The sequence below is a fragment of the Scyliorhinus torazame genome, chromosome 4 (genome assembly GCF_047496885.1).
Source record: "Scyliorhinus torazame isolate Kashiwa2021f chromosome 4, sScyTor2.1, whole genome shotgun sequence".
Lineage (NCBI taxonomy): Eukaryota > Metazoa > Chordata > Chondrichthyes > Carcharhiniformes > Scyliorhinidae > Scyliorhinus > Scyliorhinus torazame.
This window is the reverse complement of record NC_092710.1, coordinates 27,680,248-27,703,124: the sequence shown is the minus strand read 5'-3', so window position 1 is coordinate 27,703,124 and position 22,877 is coordinate 27,680,248. Positions and strand designations below refer to the sequence as shown.

General features: G+C 52.2%; 1 protein-coding gene across 1 annotated transcript in view; it reads right to left on the bottom strand.

Moving 5' to 3' along the window:
• The window catches only part of LOC140411302 (macrophage-capping protein-like), a 113,331-nt gene that overhangs the window by 54,956 nt on the left and 35,498 nt on the right, over positions 1–22,877 (bottom strand). The window contains 2 exon segments of the mRNA XM_072500423.1: positions 477–631; positions 21,660–21,838. Coding sequence (XP_072356524.1) covers positions 477–631; positions 21,660–21,838 — 334 coding nt within the window.

Here is a 22,877-nt window from a genome sequence, read left to right as displayed (position 1 = left end):
TCAGTATTGCCCAAGGCGATGATAAAACCGCTCAGGCAGATGAGAATGACTGTGTGTGTTGTCAGTAAGGGAAGTGATTGGAGGTTACAATTCCGATGTTAACCCAGCCTGGGGAGTACACTGATAACTAAACCCTCTCCTACCTCATCTGATATCTCCCACAGTGGCTATCTTCCTGGTCACCATCGATGTACAGTTCAGCGATATCTTCTAGTAGTATCAGAGAGGTTGAGGCCACTTGGTCCTTCAATGCGGTGCTAGATCTTTGAAATATTTGGTCAAATTGATCTCAAGGGCCCGCTGGTCCCCCTGGTGCCTGTAAATGGTCCCTGGAGCTGTGAGGCAGCAGTGCTGACCACTGTGCTACTGTGATATCCCCTCTCTGTGTGCTGTTAAACTGCACAACATTCCTCTACTCCCAGTCGTGCTCCCTGCTTACCTACTTTGTTCCGGAGGCATCATGGTGGATGACTGACCTGGTATTTGATGCCACTTGGGAAGTAGCTCATGAAAAGGTCGCTCTCGTTGCCCTGGACCTCGCGGTGCTGGACGGGCCTACCTTGCAGGCTGTCATCCAGTTGGGTGGCAAAGAGTGCACTGGCTCCCTTCTCATCGGATGAGGCTTTTTCACCTGGCCAGGGGCAAAATAGACAGGGATTCAGTCCTATCCTCAATGACTTTCACACAACTCAAGATTATTCTGAAGCAACTGGGAGCGAGGTCAGAAAGGACCAGAAACTCTATTATTTTCTCACGTTGGTTAAGGGGATAAATATTCACCTCAGGATGGGTGGGGCTTCTCCAATGTTCTAACTTCAAACACAGGCTGAGGAATCTTTACTTCCAACAGTCGTACCTTGAAATATTGCATCGCTGACAGTGCAGCACTGCCTCAGTACTGATGGTCTGACAGTGCAGCACTCCCTCAGTACTGACCCTCTGACAGTGCAGCTCTCCCTCAGTACTGACCCTCTGACAGTGCAGCACTCCCTCAGTACTGACCCTCTGACAGTGCAGCATTCCCTCAGTACTGACCCTCTGACAGTGCGGCACTCCCTCAGTACTGACCCTCTGACAGTGCAGGACTCCCTCAGTACTGACCCTCTGACAGTGCGGCACTCCCTCAGTACTGACCCTGTGACAGTGCAGCACTCCCTCAGTACCGACCCTTTGTCAGTGCAGCACTCCTCCAGTACTGACCCTCTGACAGTGCGGCACTCCCTCAGTACTGACCCTCTGACAGTGCAGCACTCCCTCAGTACTGACCCTCTGACAGTGCGGCACTCCCTCAGTACTGACCCTCTGACAGTGCAGCACTCCCTCAGTACTGACCCTCTGACAGTGCGGCACTCCCTCAGCACTGACCCTCTGACAGTGCAGCACTCCCTCAGTACTGACCCTCTGACAGTGCGGCACTCCCTCAGCACTGATCCTCTGACCGTGCAGCACTCCCTCAGTACTGACCCTCTGAGAGAGCAGCACTCCCTCAGTACTGACCCTCTGACAGTGGGCAGCACGGTAGCACAGTGGTTAGCACTGTGGCTTCACAGCGCCAGGGTCCCAGGTTTGATTCCCCGCTGGGTCACTGTCTGTGCGGAGTCTGCACGTTCTCCCCGTGTCTGCGTGGGTTTCCTCCGGGTGCTCCGGTTTCCTCCCACAGTCCAAAGACGTGCAGGTTAGGTGGATTGGCTATGAGAAATTGCCCTTAGTGACCAAAAAAAAGGTTAGGAGGGGTTATTGGGTTATGGGGATAGGGTGGAAGTGAGGGTTTAAGTGGGTCGGTGCAGACTCGATGGGCCGAATGGCGTTCTTCTGCACTGTATGTTCTAATTGTGCATCTAATTGACCCTCTGACAGTGCAGCTCTCCCTCAGTACGGACTCTCTGACAGTGGAGCACTCCCTCAGTACTGACCCTCTGTCAGAGCGGCACTCCCTCAGTGCTGACCCTCTGACAGTGCAGCACTCCCTCAGGACTGACCCTCTGGCAGTGCAGCACTCCCTCAGAACTGAGTCTCTGACAGTGCAGCACTCCCTCAGTACTGGCCCTCTAACAGTGCACCATACCCTCAGTACTGACCCTCTGACAGTGCAGCACTCCCTCAGTACTGACCCTCTGACAGGGCCACATACCCTCAGAACAGACGCTCTGACAGTGCAGCAGTCCCTCAGTACTGACCCTCTGACAGTGCAGCACACCCTCAGTACTGAACCTCTGACAGAGCAGCACACACTCAGTACTGACCCTCTGACAGTGCAGCACTCCCTCAGTACTGACCCTCTGACAGTGCAGCTCTCCCTCTGTACTTACCCTTTTGACAGTGCAGCACACGCTCAGTACTGACCCTCTGACAGTGCAGCATTCCCTCTGTACTGACACTCTGACAGTGCAGCACTCCTTCAGTACTGACCCTCTGACAGTGCAGCATTCCCTCAGTACTGACCCTCTGACAGTGCAGCACTCCCACAGTACTGACACTCTGACAGTGTAGCACTCCCTCAGTACTGACCCTCTGACAGTGCAGCACTCCCTCAGTACTGACACTCTGACAGTGCAGCACTCCCTCAGTACTGACCCTCTGACAGTCCAGCACTATCTCAGCACTGACCCTCTGACAATGCAGCACTCTCTCAGTACTGACCCTCCGACAGTGCAGAACTCCCTCAGCACTGACCCTCTGACAGTGCAGCACTCCCTCAGTACTGACCCTCTGACAGTGCAGCACTCCCTCAGTACTGACCCTCTGACAGTGCACTGGGTGCTATCGGAGGCTGTGACAGCAACTGGAATGGGAAACATCGTGACAGTGTGAGAGAGCTGAATTAACATCAGTAGAGATACAGTCAGTAACACAGGGTGCTGGGGGGAAAAGGTTACTGAGTGTCAGTGTGAGGGAGCTGGATTAACATCAGGAGAGATACAGTCAGCAACACAGGGTGCTGGGGGGAGAGGGTTACTGAGTGTCAGTGTGAGGGAGCTGGATTAACATCAATAGAGATACAGTCTTTAACACCGGGTGCTGGGGGAGAGGGGTTACTGAGTGTCAGTGTGAGGGAGCTGGGGGAGAGGGGTTACTGAGTGACAGTGTGAGGGAGCTGGATTAACATCAATAGAGATACAGTCAGTAACACCGGGTGCTGGGGGAGAGGGGTTACTGAGTGTCAGTGTGAGGGAGCTGGGGGAGAGGGGTTACTGAGTGACAGTGTGAGAGAGCTGGATTAACATCAATAGAGATACAGTCAGTAACACCGGGTGCTGGGGGAGAGGGGTTACTGAGTGTCAGTGTGAGGGAGCTGGGGGAGAGGGGTTACTGAGTGACAGTGTGAGAGAGCTGGATTAACATCAGTAGAGATACAGTCAGTAACACAAGGTGCTGGGAGAGAGGGGTTACTGAGTGTCAGTGTGAGGGAGCTGGATTAACATCAGTAGAGATACAGTCAGTAACACCGGGTGCTGGGGGAGAGGGGTTACTGAGTGACAGTGTGAGGGAGCTGGGGGAGAGGGGTTACTGAGTGTCAGTGTGAGGGAGCTGGGGGAGAGGGGTTACTGAGTGACAGTGTGAGAGAGCTGGATTAACATCAATAGAGATACAGTCAGTAACACAGGGTGCTGGGAGAGAGGGGTTACTGAGTGTCAGTGTGAGGGAGCTGGATTAACATCAGTAGAGATACAGTCAGTAACACAGGGTGCTGGGGGAGAGGGGTTACTGAGTGACAGTGTGAGGGAGCTGGATTAACATCAGTAGAGATACAGTCAGTAACACAGGTTGCTGGGGGAGAGGGGTTACTGAGTGACAGTGTGAGGGAGCTGGGGGAGAGGGGTTACTGAGTGTCAGTGTGAGGGAGCTGGATTAACATCAGTAGAGATACAGTCAGTAACACCGGGTGCTGGGGGAGAGGGGTTACTGAGTGACAGTGTGAGGGTGCTGGGGGAGAGGGGTTACTGAGTGACAGTGTGAGGGAGCTGGATTAACATCAGTAGAGATACAGTCAGTAACACAGGGTGCTGGGGAGAGGGGTTACTGAGTGTCAGTGTGAGGGAGCTGGGGGAGAGGGGTTACTGAGTGACAGTGTGAGGGAGCTGGATTAACATCAGTAGAGATACAGTCAGTAACACCGGGTGCTGGGGGAGAGGGGTTACTGAGTGACAGTGTGAGGGAGATGGGGGAGAGGGGTTACTGAGTGTCAGTGTGAGGGTGTTGGGGGAGAGTGGTTACTGAGTGACAGTGTGAGAGAGCTGGATTAACATCAGTACAGATACAGTCAGTAACGCAGGATGCTGGGGAGAGGGGTTACTGAGTGTCAGTGTGAGGGAGCTGGATTAACGTAAGTAGACATACAGTCAGTAACACAGGTGATGGGGGAGAGGGGTTACTGAGTGACAGTGTGAGGGAGCTGGATTAACATCAGTAGAGATACAGTCGGTAACACAGGGTGCTGGGGGAGAGGGGTTACTGAGTGACAGTGCGAGGGAGCTGGATTAACATCAGTAGAGATACAGTCAGTAACACAGGGAGCTGGGGGAGAGGGGTTACTGAGTGTCAGTGTGAGGGAGCTGGATGAACATCAGTAGAGATACAGACAGCAACACAGGGTGCTGGGGAGAGGGGTTACTGAGTGACAGTGTGAGGGAGCTGGATGAACATCAGTAGAGATACAGACAGCAACACAGGGTGCTGGGGAGAGGGGTTACTGAGTGACAGTGTGAGGGAGCTGGATGAACATCAGTAGAGATACAGTCAGTAACACAGAGTGCTGGGGGAGAGGGGTTACTGAGTGACAGTGTGAGGGAGCTGGATTAACATCAGTCGAGATACAGTCAGTAACACAGGGTGCTGGGGGAGAGGGTTACTGAGTGACAGTGTGAGGGAGCTGGATTAACATCAGTAGAGATACAGACAGCAACACAGGGTGCTGGGGGGAGAGGGTTACTGAGTGACAGTGTGAGGGAGTTGGATTAACACCAGTAGCGATACAGTCAGTAACACAGGGTGCTGGGGGAGAGGGGTTACTGAGTGACAGTGTGAGGGAGCTGGATTAACACCAGTAGAGATACAGTCAGTAACACTGGGTGCTGGGGGTGAGGGGTTACTGAGTGACAGTGTGAGGGAGCTGGATTAACATCAGTACAGATACAGTCAGTAACACAGGGTGCTGGGGAGAGGGGATACTGAGTGACAGTGTGAGGGAGCTGGATTAACATCAGTAGGGATACAGTCAGTAACACAGGGTGCTGGGGGAGAGGGGTTACTGAGTGTCAGTGTGAGGGAGCTGGATAAACATCAGTAGAGATACAGTCAGTAACACAGGGTGCTGGGGGAGAGGGGTTACTGAGTGACAGTGTGAGGGAGCTGGATTAACATCAGTAGAGATACAGTCAGTAGCACAGGGTGCTGGGGGAGAGGGGTTACTGAGTGACAGTGTGAGGGAGTTGGATTAACATCTGTAGAGATACAGTCAGTAGCACAGGGTGCTGGGGGAGAGGGGTTACTGAGTGACTGTGTGAGAGAGCTGGATTAACATCAGTAGAGATACAGTCAGTAACACAGGGTGGGAGAGAGGGGTTACTGAGTGACAGTGTGAGGGAGCTGGATTAACATCAGTAGGGATACAGTCAGTAACACAGGGTGCTGGGGGAGAGGGGTTATTGAGTGACAGTGTGAGGGAGCTGGATTAACATCAGTAGCGATACAGTCAGTAACACAGGGTACTGGGGGAGAGGGATGACTGAGTGACAGTGTGAGGGAGCTGGATTAACATCAGTAGAGATACAGTCAGTAACACAATATGCTGGGGAGAGGGGTTACTGAGTGACAGTGTGAGGGAGCTGGATTGACATCAGTTAAGATACAGTCAGTAACACAGGGTGCTGGGTGAGAGGGGATACTGAGTGACAGTGTGAGGGAGCTGGATTAACATCAGTAGAGATACAGTCAGTAGCACAGGGTGCTGGGGGAGAGGGGTTACTGAGTGACAGTGTGAGGGAGCTGGATTAACATCAGTAGAGATACAGTCAGTAGCACAGGGTGCTGGGGGAGAGGGGTTACTGAGTGACAGTGTGAGGGAGTTGGATTAACATCAGTAGAGATACAGTCAGTAGTCCAGGGTGCTTGGGGAGAGGAGTTACTGAGTGACTGTGTGAGAGAGCTGGATTGACATCAGTGGAGATACAGTCAGTAACACAGGGTGCTGGGGGAGAGGGGTTACTGAGTGACAGTGTGAGGGAGCTGGGGGAGAGGGGTTACTGAGTGACAGTGTGAGGGAGCTGGGAGAGAGGGGTTACTGAGTGACAGTGTGAGGGAGCTGGATTAACATCAGGAGAGATAGAGTCAGTAACACAGGATGCTGGGGGAGGGGTTAATGAGTGACAGTGTGAGGGAGCTGGATTAACATCAGTACAGATAAAGTCAGTTACACGGTGCTGGGGGAGAGGGGTTACTGAGTGACAGTGTGAGGGAGCTGGATTAACATCAGTAGAGATACAGTCAGTAACACAGGGTGCTGGGGGGAGAGGGGTTACTGAGTGACAGTGTGAGGGAGCTGGATTAACATCAGTACAGATAAAGTCAGTTACACGGTGCTGTGGGAGAGGGGTTCCTGAGTGACAGTGTGAGGGAGCTGGATTAACATCAGTAGAGATAGAGTCAGTAACACAGGATGCTGGGGGAGGGGTTAATGAGTGACAGTGTGAGGGAGCTGGATTAACATCAGTAGAGATACAGTCAGTAACACAGGGTGCTGGGGGACAGGGGTTACTGAGTGACAGTCTGAGGGAGCTGGATTAACATCAGTAGAGATACAGTCAGTAACACAGGGTGCTGGGGGAGAGGGGTTACTGAGTGACAGTGTGAGGGAGCTGGATTAACATCAGTAGAGATACAGTCAGTAACACAGGGTGCTGAGGGAGAGGGGTTACTGAGTGACAGTCTGAGGGAGCTGGATTAACATCAGTAGAGATACAGTCAGTAACACAGGGTGCTGGGGGAGAGGGGTTACTGAGTGACAGTGTGAGGGAGCTGGATTAACATCAGTAGAGATACAGTCAGTAACACAGGGTGCTGAGGGAGAGGGGTTACTGAGTGTCAGTGTGAGGGAGCTGGGGGAGAGAGGTTACTGAGTGACAGTGTGAGGGAGCTGTGGGAGAGGGGATACTGAGTGACAGTGTGAGGGAGCTGGATTAACATCAGTAGAGATACAGGCAGTAACACAGGGTGCTGGGGGAGAGGGGTTACTGAGTGACAGTGTGAGGGAGCTGGATTAACATCAGTAGAGATACAGTCAGTAACACAGGGTGCTGGGGGTGAGGGGTTACTGAGTGACAGTGTGAGGGAGCTGGATTAACATCAGTAGAGATACAGTCAGTAACACAGGGTGCTGGGGGAGAGGGGTTACTGAGTGTCAGTGTGAGGGAGCTGGGGGAGAGAGGTTACTGAGTGAAAGTGTGAGGGAGCTGTGGGAGAGGGGATACTGAGTGACAGTGTGAGGGAGCTGGATTAACATCAGTAGAGATACAGTCAGTAACACTGGGTGCTGGGGGAGAGGGGTTACTGAGTGACAGTGTGAGGGACCTGGAATAACATCAGTAGAGATACAGTCAGTAACACAGGGCGCTGGGGGAGAGGGGTTACTGAGTGACAGTGTGAGGGACCTGGAATAACATCAGTAGAGATACAGTCAGTAACACAGGGTGCTGGGGGAGAGGGGTTACTGAGCGACAGTGTGAGGGAGCTGGGGGAGAGGGGTTACTGAGTGACAGTGTGAGGGAGCTGTGGGAGAGGGGATACTGAGTGACAGTGTGAGGGAGCTGTGGGAGAGGGGATACTGAGTGACAGTGTGAGGGAGCTGGATTAACATCAGTACAGATACAGTCAGTAACACAGGGTGCTGGGGGAGAGGGGTTACTGAGTGTCAGTGTGAGGGAGCTGGGGGAGAGGGGTTACTGAGTGTCAGTGTGAGGGAGCTGGGGGAGAGAGGTTACTGAGTGTCAGTGTGAGGGAGCTGGGGGAGAGGGGTTACTGAGTGACAGTGTGAGGGAGCTGGATTAACATCAGTCGAGATACAGTCAGTAACACAGGGTGCTGGGGGAGAGGGGTTACTGAGTGACAGTTTTGGGGAGCTGAATTAACATCAGTAGAGATACAGTCAGTAACACAGGGTGCTGGGGGAGAGGGGTTACTGAGTGACAGTGTGAGGGAGCTGGATTAACATCAGTACAGATACAGTCAGTAACACAGGGTGCTGGGGAAGAGGAGTTACTGAGTGACAGTGTGAGGGAGCTGAGGGAGAGGGGTTACTGAGTGACAGTGTGAGGGAGCTGGATTAACATCAGTTGAGATACAGTCAGTAACACAGGGTGCTGGGGGAGAGGGGTTACTGAGTGTCAGTGTGATGGAGCTGGATTAACATCAGTAGAGATACAGTCAGTAACACAGGGTGCTGGGGGAGAGGGGTTACTGAGTGACAGTGTGAGGGAGCTGGATTAACATCAGTAGAGATACAGTCAGTAACACAGGGTGCTGGGGGAGAGGGGTTACTGAGTGACAGTGTGAGGGAGCTGGATTAACATCAGTAGAGATACAGTCAGTAACACAGGGTGCTGGGCGAGAGGGGTTACTGAGTGACAGTGTGAGGGAGCTGTATTAACATCAGTAGAGATACAGTCAGTAACACAGGGTGCTGGGGGAAAGGGGTTACTGAGTGACAGTGTGAGGGAGTTGGGGGAGAGGATTTACTGAGTGACAGAGTGAGGGAGCTGGATTAACATCAGTACATATACAGTCAGTAACACAGGGTGCTGGGGGAGAGGGGTTACTGAGTGACAGTGTGAGGGAGCTGCATTAACATCAGTAGAGATACAGTCAGTAACACAGGGTGCTGGGGGAGAGGGGTTACTGAGTGACAGTGTGAGGGAGCTGGATTAACATCAGTAGAGATACAGTCGGTAACACAAGGTGCTGGGGGTGAGGGGTTACTGAGTGACCGTGTGAGGGAGCTGGATTAACATCAGTAGAGATACAGTCTGTAACACAGGGTGCTGGGGGAGAGGGGTTACTGAGTGACAGAGTGAGGGAGCTAGATTAGCATCAGTACAGATACAGTCAGTAACACAGGGTGCTGGGGGAGAGGGTTTACTGAGTGACAGTGTGAGGGAGCTGGATTAACATCAATAGAGATACAGTCAGTAACACAGGGTGCTGGGGGAGAGGGGTTACTGAGTGACAGTGTGAGGGAGCTGCATTAACATCAATAGAGATACAGTCAGTAACACAGGGTGCTAGATGAGAGGGGTTACTGAGTGACAGTGTGAGGGACCTGGAATTAACATCAGTAGAGATACAGTCAGTAACACAGGGTGCTGGGGGAGAGGGGATACTGAGTGACAGTGTGAGTGAGCTGGATTAACATCAGTACAGATACAGTCAGTAACACAGGGTGCTGGGTGAGAGGGGTTAGTGAGTGACAGTGTGAGGGAGCTGGATTAACATCAGTAGAGATACAGTCAGTAACACAGGGTGCTGGGGGAGAGGGGTTACTGAGTGACAGTGTGAGGGAGCTGGATTAACATCAGTAGAGATACAGTCAGTAACACAGGGTGCTTGGGGAGAGGGGTTACTGAGTGACAGTGTGAGGGAGCTGGGGGAGAGGGGTTACTGAGTGACAGTGTGAGGGAGCTGGATTAACATCAGTAGAGATACAGTCAGTAACACAGGGTGCTGGGGGAAAGGGGTTACTGAGTGACAGTGTGAAGGAGCTGGATTAACATCAGTACAGATACAGTCAGTAACACAGGGTGCTTGGGGAGAGGGGTTACTGCGTGACAGTGTGAGGGAGCTGTTTTAACGTCAGTAGAGATACAGTCAGTAACACAGGATGCTGGGGGAGAGGTGTTACTGAGTGACAGTGTGTGGGTGCTGGGGGAGAGGGGTTACTGAGTGACAGTGTGAGGGAGCTGTGGGAGAGGGGTTACTGAGTGTCAGTGTGAGGGAGCCGGATTAACGTAAGTAGATACAGTCAGTAACACAGGGTGCTGGGGAGAGGGGTTACTGAGTGACAGTGTGAGGGAGCTGGATTAACATCAGGAGAGATACAGTCAGTAACACAGGGTGCTGGGGGAGAGGGGTTACTGAGTGACAGTGTGAGGGAGCTGGGGGAGAGGGGTTACTGAGTGACAGTGTGAGGGAGCTGTGGGAGAGGGGATACTGAGTGACAGTGTGAGGGAGCTGTGGGAGAGGGGATACTGAGTGACAGTGTGAGGGAGCTGGATTAACATCAGTAGAGATACAGTCAGTAACACAGGGTGCTGGGGGAGAGGGGTTACTGAGTGACAGTGTGAGGGAGCTGGGGGAGAGGGGTTACTGAGTGTCAGTGTGAGGGAGCTGGGGGAGAGGGGTTACTGAGTGTCAGTGTGAGGGAGCTGGGGGAGAGGGGTTACTGAGTGACAGTGTGAGGGAGCTGGATTAACATCAGTCGAGATACAGTCAGTAACACAGGGTGCTGGGGGAGAGGGGTTACTGAGTGACAGTTTTGGGGAGCTGAATTAACATCAGTAGAGATACAGTCAGTAACACAGGGTGCTGGGGGAGAGGGGTTACTGAGTGACAGTGTGAGGGAGCTGGATTAACATCAGTACAGATACAGTCAGTAACACAGGGTGCTGGGGAAGAGGGGTTACTGAGTGACAGTGTGAGGGAGCTGAGGGAGAGGGGTTACTGAGTGACAGTGTGAGGGAGCTGGATTAACATCAGTAGAGATACAGTCAGTAACACAGGGTGCTGGGGGAGAGCGGTTACTGAGTGTCAGTGTGATGGAGCTGGATTAACATCAGTAGAGATACAGTCAGTAACACAGGGTGCTGGGGGAGAGGGGTTACTGAGTGACAGTGTGAGGGAGCTGGATTAACATCAGTAGAGATACAGTCAGTAACACAGGGTGCTGGGCGAGAGGGGTTACTGAGTGACAGTGTGAGGGAGCTGGATTAACATCAGTAGAGATACAGTCAGTAACACAGGGTGCTGGGGGAAAGGGGTTACTGAGTGACAGTGTGAGGGAGTTGGGGGAGAGGATTTACTGAGTGACAGAGTGAGGGAGCTGGATTAACATCAGTACATATTCAGTCAGTAACACAGGGTGCTGGGGGAGAGGGGTTACTGAGTGACAGTGTGAGGGAGCTGCATTAACATCAGTAGAGATACAGTCAGTAACACAGGGTGCTGGGGGAGAGGGGTTACTGAGTGACAGTGTGAGGGAGCTGGATTAACATCAGTAGAGATACAGTCGGTAACACAAGGTGCTGGGGGTGAGGGGTTACTGAGTGACCGTGTGAGGGAGCTGGATTAACATCAGTAGAGATACAGTCTGTAAGACAGGGTGCTGGGGGAGAGGGGTTACTGAGTGACAGAGTGAGGGAGCTAGATTAGCATCAGTACAGATACAGTCAGTAACACAGGGTGCTGGGGGAGAGGGTTTACTGAGTGACAGTGTGAGGGAGCTGGATTAACATCAATAGAGATACAGTCAGTAACACAGGGTGCTGAGGGAGAGGGGTTACTGAGTGACAGTGTGAGGGAGCTGCATTAACATCAATAGAGATACAGTCAGTAACACAGGGTGCTAGATGAGAGGGGTTACTGAGTGACAGTGTGAGGGAGCTGTATTAACATCAGTAGAGATACAGTCAGTAACACAGGGTGCTGGGGGAGAGGGGTTACTGAGTGACAGTGTGAGGGAGCTGGATTAACATCAGTAGAGATACAGTCAGTAACACAGGGTGCGGGGGGAGAGGGGTTACTGCGTGACAGTGTGAGGGAGCTGTTTTAACGTCAGTAGAGATACAGTCAGTAACACAGGATGCTGGGGGAGAGGTGTTACTGAGTGACAGTGTGTGGGTGCTGGGGGAGAGGGGTTACTGAGTGTCAGTGTGAGGGAGCCGGATTAACGTAAGTAGATACAGTCAGTAACACAGGGTGCTGGGGAGAGGGGTTACTGAGTGACAGTGTGAGGGAGCTGGATTAACATCAGGAGAGATACAGTCAGTAACACAGGGTGCTGGGGGAGAGGGGTTACTGAGTGACAGTGTGGGGGTGCTGGGGGAGAGGGGTTATTGAGTGTCAGTGTTAGGGAGCTGGATTAACATCAGTAGAGATACAGTCAGTAACACAGGGTGCTGGGGAGAGGGGTTACTGAGTGACAGTGTGAGGGAGCTGGATTAACATCAGTACAGATACAGTCAGTAACACAGGATGCTGGGGAAGAGGGGTTACTGAGTGTCAGTGTTAGTGAGCTGGATTAACATCAGTACAGATACAGTCAGTAACACAGGGTGCTGTGGGGAGAGGAGTTAGTGAGTGACAGTGTGAGGCAGCTGGATTAATATCAGTACAGATACAGTCAGTAACACAGGGTGCTGGGGGAGAGGGGTTACTGAGTGACAGTGTGAGGGAGCTGGATTAACATCAGTAGAGATACAGTCAGTAACACAGGGTGCTGGGGGGAGAGGGGTAACTGAGTGACAGTGTGAGGGAGCTGGGTTTACATCAGTAGAGATACCGTCAGATACAGTAGGTGCTGGGGGAGAGGGGTTAGTGAGTGACAGTGTGAGGCAGCTGGATTAACATCAGTACAGATACAGTCAGTAACACAGGGTGCTGGGGGAGAGGGGTTACTGAGTGACAGTGTGAGGGAGCTGGATTAACATCAGTAGAGATACAGTCAGTAACACAGGTTGCTGGGGGAGAGGGGTTACTGAGTGACAGAGTGAGGGAGCTGGATTAACATCAGTAGAGATACAGTCAGTAACACTGGGTGCTGGGGGAGAGGGGTTACTGAGTGACAGTGTGAGGGAGCTGGATTAACATCAGTACAGATACAGTCAGTAACACAGGGTGCTGGGGGAGAGGGGTTACTGAGTGACAGTGTGAGGGTGCTGGATTAATATCAGTAGAGATACAGTCAGTAACACAGGGTGCTGGGGGAGAGGGGTTACTGAGTGACAGTGTGGGGGTTCTGGGGAAGAGGGGTTACTGAGTGACAGTGTGAGGGAGCTGGATTAACATCAGTACAGATACAGTCAGTAACACAGGTTGCTGGGGGAGAGGGGTTACTGAGTGACAGAGTGAGGGAGCTGGGGGGAGAGGGGTTACTGAGTGACAGTGTGAGGGAGCTGGATTAACATCAGTAGAGATACAGTCAGTAACACAGGGAGCTGGGGGAGAGGGGTTACTGAGTGACAGTGTGGGGGTTCTGGGGAAGAGGGGTTACTGAGTGACAGTGTGAGGGAGCTGGATTAACATCAGTACAGATACAGTCAGTAACACAGGGAGCTGGAGGAGAGGGGTTACTGAGTGACAGTGTGAGGGAGCTGGATTAACATCAGTAGAGATACAGTCAGTAGCACAGGGTGCTGGGGGAGAGGGGTTACTGAGTGACAGTGTGAGGGAGTTGGATTAACATCAGTAGAGATACAGTCAGTAGTCCAGGGTGCTTGGGGAGAGGAGTTACTGAGTGACTGTGTGAGAGAGCTGGATTGACATCAGTGGAGATACAGTCAGTAACACAGGGTGCTGGGAGAGAGGGGTTACTGAGTGACAGTGTGAGGGAGCTGGATTAACATCAGTAGAGATAGAGTCAGTAACACAGGATGCTGGGGGAGGGGTTAATGAGTGACAGTGTGAGGGAGCTGGATTAACATCAGTACAGATACAGTCAGTAACACAGGGTGCTGGGGGAGAGGGGTTCCTGAGTGACAGTGTGAGGGAGCTGGATTAACATCAGTAGAGATAGAGTCAGTAACACAGGATGCTGGGGGAGGGGTTAATGAGTGACAGTGTGAGGGAGCTGGATTAACATCAGTACAGATACAGTCAGTAACACAGGGTGCTGGGGGAGAGGGGTTACTGAGTGACAGTGTGAGGGAGCTGGATTAACATCAGTACAGATAAAGTCAGTTACACGGTGCTGTGGGAGAGGGGTTCCTGAGTGACAGTGTGAGGGAGCTGGATTAACATCAGTAGAGATAGAGTCAGTAACACAGGATGCTGGGGGAGGGGTTAATGAGTGACAGTGTGAGGGAGCTGGATTAACATCAGTACAGATAAAGTCAGTTACACGGTGCTGGGGGAGAGGGGTTACTGAGTGACAGTGTGAGGGAGCTGGATTAACATCAGTAGAGATACAGTCAGTAACACAGGGTGCTGGGGGAGAGGGGTTACTGAGTGACAGTGTGAGGGAGCTGGATTAACATCAGTAGAGATACAGTCAGTAACACAGGGTGCTGGGGGACAGGGGTTACTGAGTGACAGTGTCAGGGAGCTGGATTAACATCAGTAGAGATACAGTCAGTAACACAGGGTGCTGGGGGAGAGGGGTTACTGAGTGACAGTGTGAGGGAGCTGGATTAACATCAGTAGAGATACAGTCAGTAACACAGGGTGCTGGGGAGAGGGGTTACTGAGTGACAGTGTGAGGGAGCTGGATTAACATCAGTAGAGATACAGTCAGTAACACAGGGTGCTGGGGGAGAGGGGTTACTGAGTGACAGTGTGAGGGAGCTGTGGGAGAGGGGATACTGAGTGACAGTGTGAGGGAGCTGGATTAACACCAGTAGAGATACAGTCAGTAACACAGGGTGCGGGGGGAGAGGGGTTACTGAGTGACAGTGTGAGGGTGCTGGATTAACGTCGGCAGAGATACAGTCAGTAACACAGGGTGCTGTGGGAGAGGGGTTACTGAGTGACAGTGTGAGGGAGCTGGATTAACATCAGTAGAGATACAGTCAGTAACACAGGGACCTGGAGGAGAGGGGTTACTGAGTGACAGTGTGAGGGAGCTGGATTAACATCAGTAGAGATACAGTCAGTAGCACAGGGTGCTGGGGGAGAGGGGTTACTGAGTGACAGTGTGAGGGAGTTGGATTAACATCAGTAGAGATACAGTCAGTAGTCCAGGGTGCTTGGGGAGAGGGGTTACTGAGTGACTATGTGAGAGAGCTGGATTAACATCAGTGGAGATACAGTCAGTAACACAGGGTGCTGGGAGAGAGGGGTTACTGAGTGACAGTGTGAGGGTGCTGGATTAACATCAGTAGAGATACAGTCAGTAACACAGGGTGCTGGGGGAGAGGGGTTACTGAGTGACAGTGTGAGGGAGCTGGATTAACATCAGTTCAGATAAAGTCAGTAACACAGGGTGCTGGGGGAGAGGGGTTACTGAGTGACAGTGTGAGGGAGCTGGATTAACATTAGTAGAGATACAGTCAGTAACACAGGGTGCTGGGGGACAGGGGTTACTGAGTGACAGTGTGAGGGAGCTGGATTAACATCAGTAGAGATACAGTCAGTAACACAGGGTGCTGGGGGAGAGGGGTTACTGAGTGACAGTGTGAGGGTGCTGGATTAACATCAGTAGAGATACAGTCAGTAACACAGGGTGCTGGGGGAGAGGGGTTACTGAGTGACAGTGTGAGGGAGCTGGATTAACATCAGTAGAGATACAGTCAGTAACACAGGGTGCTGGGGGAGAGGGGTTACTGAGTGACAGTGTGAGGGAGCTGGATTAACATCAGTAGAGATACAGTCAGTAACACAGGGTGCTGGGGGAGAGGGGTTACTGAGTGACAGTGTGAGGGAGCTGGATTAACATCAGTAGCGATACAGTCAGTAACACAGGGCGCTGGGGGAGAGGGGTTACTGAGTGACAGTGTGAGGGAGCTGGATTAACATCAGTAGCGATACAGTCAGTAACACAGGGCGCTGGGGGAGAGGGGTTACTGAGTGACAGTGTGAGGGACCTGGAATAACATCAGTAGAGATACAGTCAGTTACACAGGGCGCTGGGGGAGAGGGGTTACTGAGTGACAGTGTGAGGGACCTGGAATAACATCAGTAGAGATACAGTCAGTAACACAGGGTGCTGGGGGAGAGGGGTTACTGAGCGACAGTGTGAGGGAGCTGGGGGAGAGGGGTTACTGAGTGACAGTGTGAGGGAGCTGTGGGAGAGGGGATACTGAGTGACAGTGTGAGGGAGCTGTGGGAGAGGGGATACTGAGTGACAGTGTGAGGGAGCTGGATTAACATCAGTACAGATACAGTCAGTAACACAGGGTGCTGGGGGAGAGGGGTTACTGAGTGTCAGTGTGAGGGAGCTGGGGGAGAGGGGTTACTGAGTGTCAGTGTGAGGGAGCTGGGGGAGAGGGGTTACTGAGTGTCAGTGTGAGGGAGCTGGGGGAGAGGGGTTACTGAGTGACAGTGTGAGGGAGCTGGATTAACATCAGTCGAGATACAGTCAGTAACACAGGGTGCTGGGGGAGAGGGGTTACTGAGTGACAGTTTTGGGGAGCTGAATTAACATCAGTAGAGATACAGTCAGTAACACAGGGTGCTGGGGGAGAGGGGTTACTGAGTGACAGTGTGAGGGAGCTGGATTAACATCAGTACAGATACAGTCAGTAACACAGGGTGCTGGGGAAGAGGGGTTACTGAGTGACAGTGTGAGGGAGCTGAGGGAGAGGGGTTACTGAGTGACAGTGTGAGGGAGCTGGATTAACATCAGTTGAGATACAGTCAGTAACACAGGGTGCTGGGGGAAAGGGGTTACTGAGTGACAGTGTGAGGGAGTTGGGGGAGAGGATTTACTGAGTGACAGAGTGAGGGAGCTGGATTAACATCAGTACATATACAGTCAGTAACACAGGGTGCTGGGGGAGAGGGGTTACTGAGTGACAGTGTGAGGGAGCTGCATTAACATCAGTAGAGATACAGTCAGTAACACAGGGTGCTGGGGGAGAGGGGTTACTGAGTGACAGTGTGAGGGAGCTGGATTAACATCAGTAGAGATACAGTCGGTAACACAAGGTGCTGGGGGTGAGGGGTTACTGAGTGACCGTGTGAGGGAGCTGGATTAACATCAGTAGAGATACAGTCTGTAACACAGGGTGCTGGGGGAGAGGGGTTACTGAGTGACAGAGTGAGGGAGCTAGATTAGCATCAGTACAGATACAGTCAGTAACACAGGGTGCTGGGGGAGAGGGTTTACTGAGTGACAATGTGAGGGAGCTGGATTAACATCAATAGAGATACAGTCAGTAACACAGGGTGCTGGGGGAGAGGGGTTACTGAGTGACAGTGTGAGGGAGCTGCATTAACATCAATAGAGATACAGTCAGTAACACAGGGTGCTAGATGAGAGGGGTTACTGAGTGACAGTGTGAGGGACCTGGAATTAACATCAGTAGAGACACAGTCAGTAACACAGGGTGCTGGGGGAGAGGGGATACTGAGTGACAGTGTGAGTGAGCTGGATTAACATCAGTACAGATACAGTCAGTAACACAGGGTGCTGGGTGAGAGGGGTTAGTGAGTGACAGTGTGAGGGAGCTGGATTAACATCAGTAGAGATACAGTCAGTAACACAGGGTGCTGGGGGAGAGGGGTTACTGAGTGACAGTGTGAGGGAGCTGGATTAACATCAGTAGAGATACAGTCAGTAACACAGGGTGCTGGGGGAAAGGGGTTACTGAGTGACAGTGTGAGGGAGCTGGATTAACATCAGTTGAGATACAGTCAGGAACACAGGGTGCTGGGGGAAAGGGGTTACTGAGTGACAGTGTGAGGGAGTTGGGGGAGAGGATTTACTGAGTGACAGAGTGAGGGAGCTGGATTAACATCAGTACATATACAGTCAGTAACACAGGGTGCTGGGGGAGAGGGGTTACTGAGTGACAGTGTGAGGGAGCTGCATTAACATCAGTAGAGATACAGTCAGTAACACAGGGTGCTGGGGGAGAGGGGTAACTGAGTGACAGTGTGAGGGAGCTGGATTAACATCAGTAGAGATACAGTCGGTAACACAAGGTGCTGGGGGTGAGGGGTTACTGAGTGACCGTGTGAGGGAGCTGGATTAACATCAGTAGAGATACAGTCTGTAACACAGGGTGCTGGGGGAGAGGGGTTACTGAGTGACAGAGTGAGGGAGCTAGATTAGCATCAGTACAGATACAGTCAGTAACACAGGGTGCTGGGGGAGAGGGTTTACTGAGTGACAGTGTGAGGGAGCTGGATTAACATCAATAGAGATACAGTCAGTAACACAGGGTGCTGGGGGAGAGGGGTTACTGAGTGACAGTGTGAGGGAGCTGCATTAACATCAATAGAGATACAGTCAGTAACACAGGGTGCTAGATGAGAGGGGTTACTGAGTGACAGTGTGAGGGACCTGGAATTAACATCAGTAGAGATACAGTCAGTAACACAGGGTGCTGGGGGAGAGGGGATACTGAGTGACAGTGTGAGTGAGCTGGATTAACATCAGTACAGATACAGTCAGTAACACAGGGTGCTGGGTGAGAGGGGTTAGTGAGTGACAGTGTGAGGGAGCTGGATTAACATCAGTAGAGATACAGTCAGTAACACAGGGTGCTGGGGGAGAGGGGTTACTGAGTGACAGTGTGAGGGAGCTGGATTAACATCAGTAGAGATACAGTCAGTAACACAGGGTGCTGGGGGAAAGGGGTTACTGAGTGACAGTGTGAAGGAGCTGGATTAACATCAGTACAGATACAGTCAGTAACACAGGGTGCTTGGGGAGAGGGGTTACTGCGTGACAGTGTGAGGGAGCTGTTTTAACGTCAGTAGAGATACAGTCAGTAACACAGGATGCTGGGGGAGAGGTGTTACTGAGTGACAGTGTGTGGGTGCTGGGGGAGAGGGGTTACTGAGTGACAGTGTGAGGGAGCTGTGGGAGAGGGGTTACTGAGTGTCAGTGTGAGGGAGCAGGATTAACGTAAGTAGATACAGTCAGTAACACAGGGTGCTGGGGAGAGGAGTTACTGAGTGACAGTGTGAGGGAGCTGGATTAACATCAGGAGAGATACAGTCAGTAACACAGGGTGCTGGGGGAGAGGGGTTACTGAGTGACAGTATGAGGGAGCTGGGGGAGAGGGGTTACTGAGTGACAGTGTGAGGGAGCTGTGGGAGAGGGGATACTGAGTGACAGTGTGAGGGAGCTGTGGGAGAGGGGATACTGAGTGACAGTGTGAGGGAGCTGGATTAACATCAGTAGAGATACAGTCAGTAACACAGGGTGCGGGGGGAGAGGGGTTACTGCGTGACAGTGTGAGGGAGCTGTTTTAACGTCAGTAGAGATACAGTCAGTAACACAGGATGCTGGGGGAGAGGTGTTACTGAGTGACAGTGTGTGGGTGCTGGGGGAGAGGGGTTACTGAGTGTCAGTGTGAGGGAGCCGGATTAACGTAAGTAGATACAGTCAGTAACACAGGGTGCTGGGGAGAGGGGTTACTGAGTGACAGTGTGAGGGAGCTGGATTAACATCAGGAGAGATACAGTCAGTAACACAGGGTGCTGGGGGAGAGGGGTTACTGAGTGACAGTGTGGGGGTGCTGGGGGAGAGGGGTTATTGAGTGTCAGTGTGAGGGAGCTGGATTAACATCAGTAGAGATACAGTCAGTAACACAGGGTGCTGGGGAGAGGGGTTACTGAGTGACAGTGTGAGGGAGCTGGATTAACATCAGTACAGATACAGTCAGTAACACAGGATGCTGGGGGAGAGGTGTTACTGAGCGTCAGTGTGGGGGTGCTGGGGAAGAGGGGTTACTGAGTGTCAGTGTTAGTGAGCTGGATTAACATCAGTACAGATACAGTCAGTAACACAGGGTGCTGTGGGGAGAGGAGTTAGTGAGTGACAGTGTGAGGCAGCTGGATTAACATCAGTACAGATACAGTCAGTAACACAGGGTGCTGGGGGAGAGGGGTTACTGAGTGACAGTGTGAGGGAGCTGGATTAACATCAGTAGAGATACAGTCAGTAACACAGGGTGCTGGGGGGAGAGGGGTAACTGAGTGACAGTGTGAGGGAGCTGGGTTTACATCAGTAGAGATACCGTCAGATACAGTAGGTGCTGGGGGAGAGGGGTTACTGAGTGACAGTGTGAGGGAGTTGGGGGAGAGGGGTTACTGAGTGTCAGTGTGAGGGAACTGGGGGAGAGGGGTTACTGAGTGACAGTGTGAGGGAGCTGGGGGAGAGGGGTTACTGAGTGACAGTGTGAGGGAGCTGGATTAACATCAGTAGAGATACAGTCAGTAACACAGGGTGCTGGGGGAGAGGGGTTACTGAGTGACAGTGTGAGGGAGCTGGATTAATGTCAGTAGAGATACAGTCAGTAACACAGGATGCTGGGGGAGAGGGGTTACTGAGTGACAGTGTGAGGGAGCTGGATTAACACCAGTAGGGATACAGTCAGTAACACAGGATGCTGGGGGGAGAGGGGTTACTGAGTGTCAGTGTGAGGGAGCTGGATTAACATCAGTAGAGATACAGTCAGTAACACGGGATGCTGGGGGGAGAGGGGTTACTGAGTGACAGTGTGATGGAGCTGGATTAACATCAGTAGGGATACAGTCAGTAACACAGGATGCTGGGGGAGAGGGGTTACTGAGTGTCACTGTGAGGGAGCTGTTTAAACGTCAGTAGAGATACAGTCAGTAACACAGGGTGCTGGGGGGAGAGGGGTTACTGAGTGACAGTGTGAGGGAGCTGTTTTAACGTCAGTAGAGATACAGTCAGTAACACGGGATGCTGGGGGGAGAGGGGTTACTGAGTGACAGTGTGATGGAGCTGGATTAACATCAGTAGGGATACAGTCAGTAACACAGGATGCTGGGGGAGAGGGGTTACTGAGTGTCACTGTGAGGGAGCTGTTTAAACGTCAGTAGAGATACAGTCAGTAACACAGGGTGCTGGGGGAGAGGGGTTACTGAGTGACAGTGTGAGGGAGCTGGGGGAGAGGGTTACTGAGTGACAGTGTGAGGGAGCTGTTTTAACGTCAGTAGAGATACAGTCAGTAACACAGGGTGCTGGGGGGAGAGGGGTTACTGAGTGACAGTGTGAGGGAGCTGGATTAACATCAGTAGAGATACAGTCAGTAACACAGGGTGCTGGGGGAGAGGGGTTACTGAGTGACAGTGTGAGGGAGCTGGATTAACATCAGTAGAGATACAGTCAGTAACACTGGGTGCTTGGGAGAGGGGTTACTGAGTGACAGTGTGAGGGAGCTGGATTAGCATCAGTAGAGATACAGTCAGTAACACAGGGTGCTGGGGGAGAGGGGTTACTGAGTGACAGTGTGAGGGAGCTGGATTAACAGCAGTACAGATACAGTCAGTAACACAGGGTGCTGGGGGAGAGGGGTTACTGAGTGACAGTGTAAGGGAGCTGGGGGAGAGAGGTTACTGAGTGACAGTGTGAGGGAGCTGGATTAACATCAGTAGAGATAGTCAGTAACACAGGGTGCTGGGGGAGAGGGGTTACTGAGTGACAGTGTGAGGGTGCTGGGGGAGAGGGGTTACTGAGTGACAGTGCGAGGGAGCTGGATTAACATCAGTAGAGATACAGTCAGTGACACAGGGTGCTGGGGGGAGAGGGGTTACTGAGTGACAGTGTGAGGGTGCTGGGGGAGAGGGGTTACTGAGTGACAGTGTGAGGGTGCTGGGGGAGAGGGGTTACTGAGTGACTGTGTGAGAGAGCTGGATTTACATCAGTAGAGATACAGTCAGTAACACAGGGTGCTGGGGGAGAGGGGTTACTGAGTGACAGTGTGAGGGAGCTGGATTAACATCAGTAGAGATACAGTCAGTAACACACTGCCTCTTACCGTGCCAGATGTGTAAGTTGGCCCTGTCCTCATCGCGGTGAAGGACCAGATATGCATCGCCGGAGAAAAAGGTGCCGAAGTTTGATTTGGGGACTGCCACCAGCTTCATTTTCTCGACCCTCCAGACGCAAAGACCTTGCTGTTCACTGGCCTTATCGAAGCACGTGTCCGCTCCCATACTGTCACCGGGAAAGAGAGGTGCAGTTAGTCCAGTTGGGAAATCAGTTGGACATATTCCACCTGGACCACATTGAAACCCTGATCCATCCATCGAGGATTGACTACTGCTACCCTCCTCGCCCGACCTCCCAAGATCCACCATCCGCAGTCTCCAGTTCATGCTACGCTCCTCAGTCCTTGTCCGACTCAAACTATTTCTGCTGTGCTGCCCGACCCACATTACCCTCTGCTCCAGGCTACGCCTTTCAATATATTCGTAACTTTGCTTTCAAATATTTAAAGGCAATTTGTCCCTCCCTATCTCTGTAACCTCCTCCAGCCCCTACAACCCTCCCTCTCTCTGTAACCTACTCCAGCCCCTACAACCCTCCCTATATCTGTAACCTCCTCCAGCCCCTACAACCCTCCCTATCTCTGTAACCTACTCCAGCCCCTACAACCCTCCCTATATCTGTAACCTATTCCAGTCCCTACAACCCTCCCTATCTCTGTAACCTCTTCCAGCCCCTACAACCCTCCCTTTCTCTGTAACCTCTTCCAGTCCCTACAACCCGCCCTATCTCTGTAACCTCTTCCAGTACCTACAACCCTCCCTATCTCTGTAACCTCCTCCAGCCCCTACATCCCACCCTATCTCTGTTACCTCCTCCAGTCCCTACAACCCCTCCCTATCTCTGTTACCTCCTCCAGACCCAGAAACCTCCCTTTCTCTGTTCCCCCCTCCAGCCCCTACAAACCTCCCTACCTCTGTAACTTCCTCCAGCCCCTACAACCATCCCTGTCGCTGTAACCTCCTCCAGCTCCTACACTCCTCCCTATCTCTGTAGTCTCCTCCAGCCCGTACAACCTTCCCTATCTCTGAAACCTCCTCCAGCCCCGACAACCCTGCCTATCTCTGTAGCCTCTTCCAGCCCCTACCACCTTCCCTATCCCTGTCACCTCCTCCAGCCCCCACAACCCTTCCTATCTCTGTAACCTCCTCCAGACCCTACAACCCTCCCTATCTCTGAGACCTCCGCCAGCCCCTGCATCCCTCCT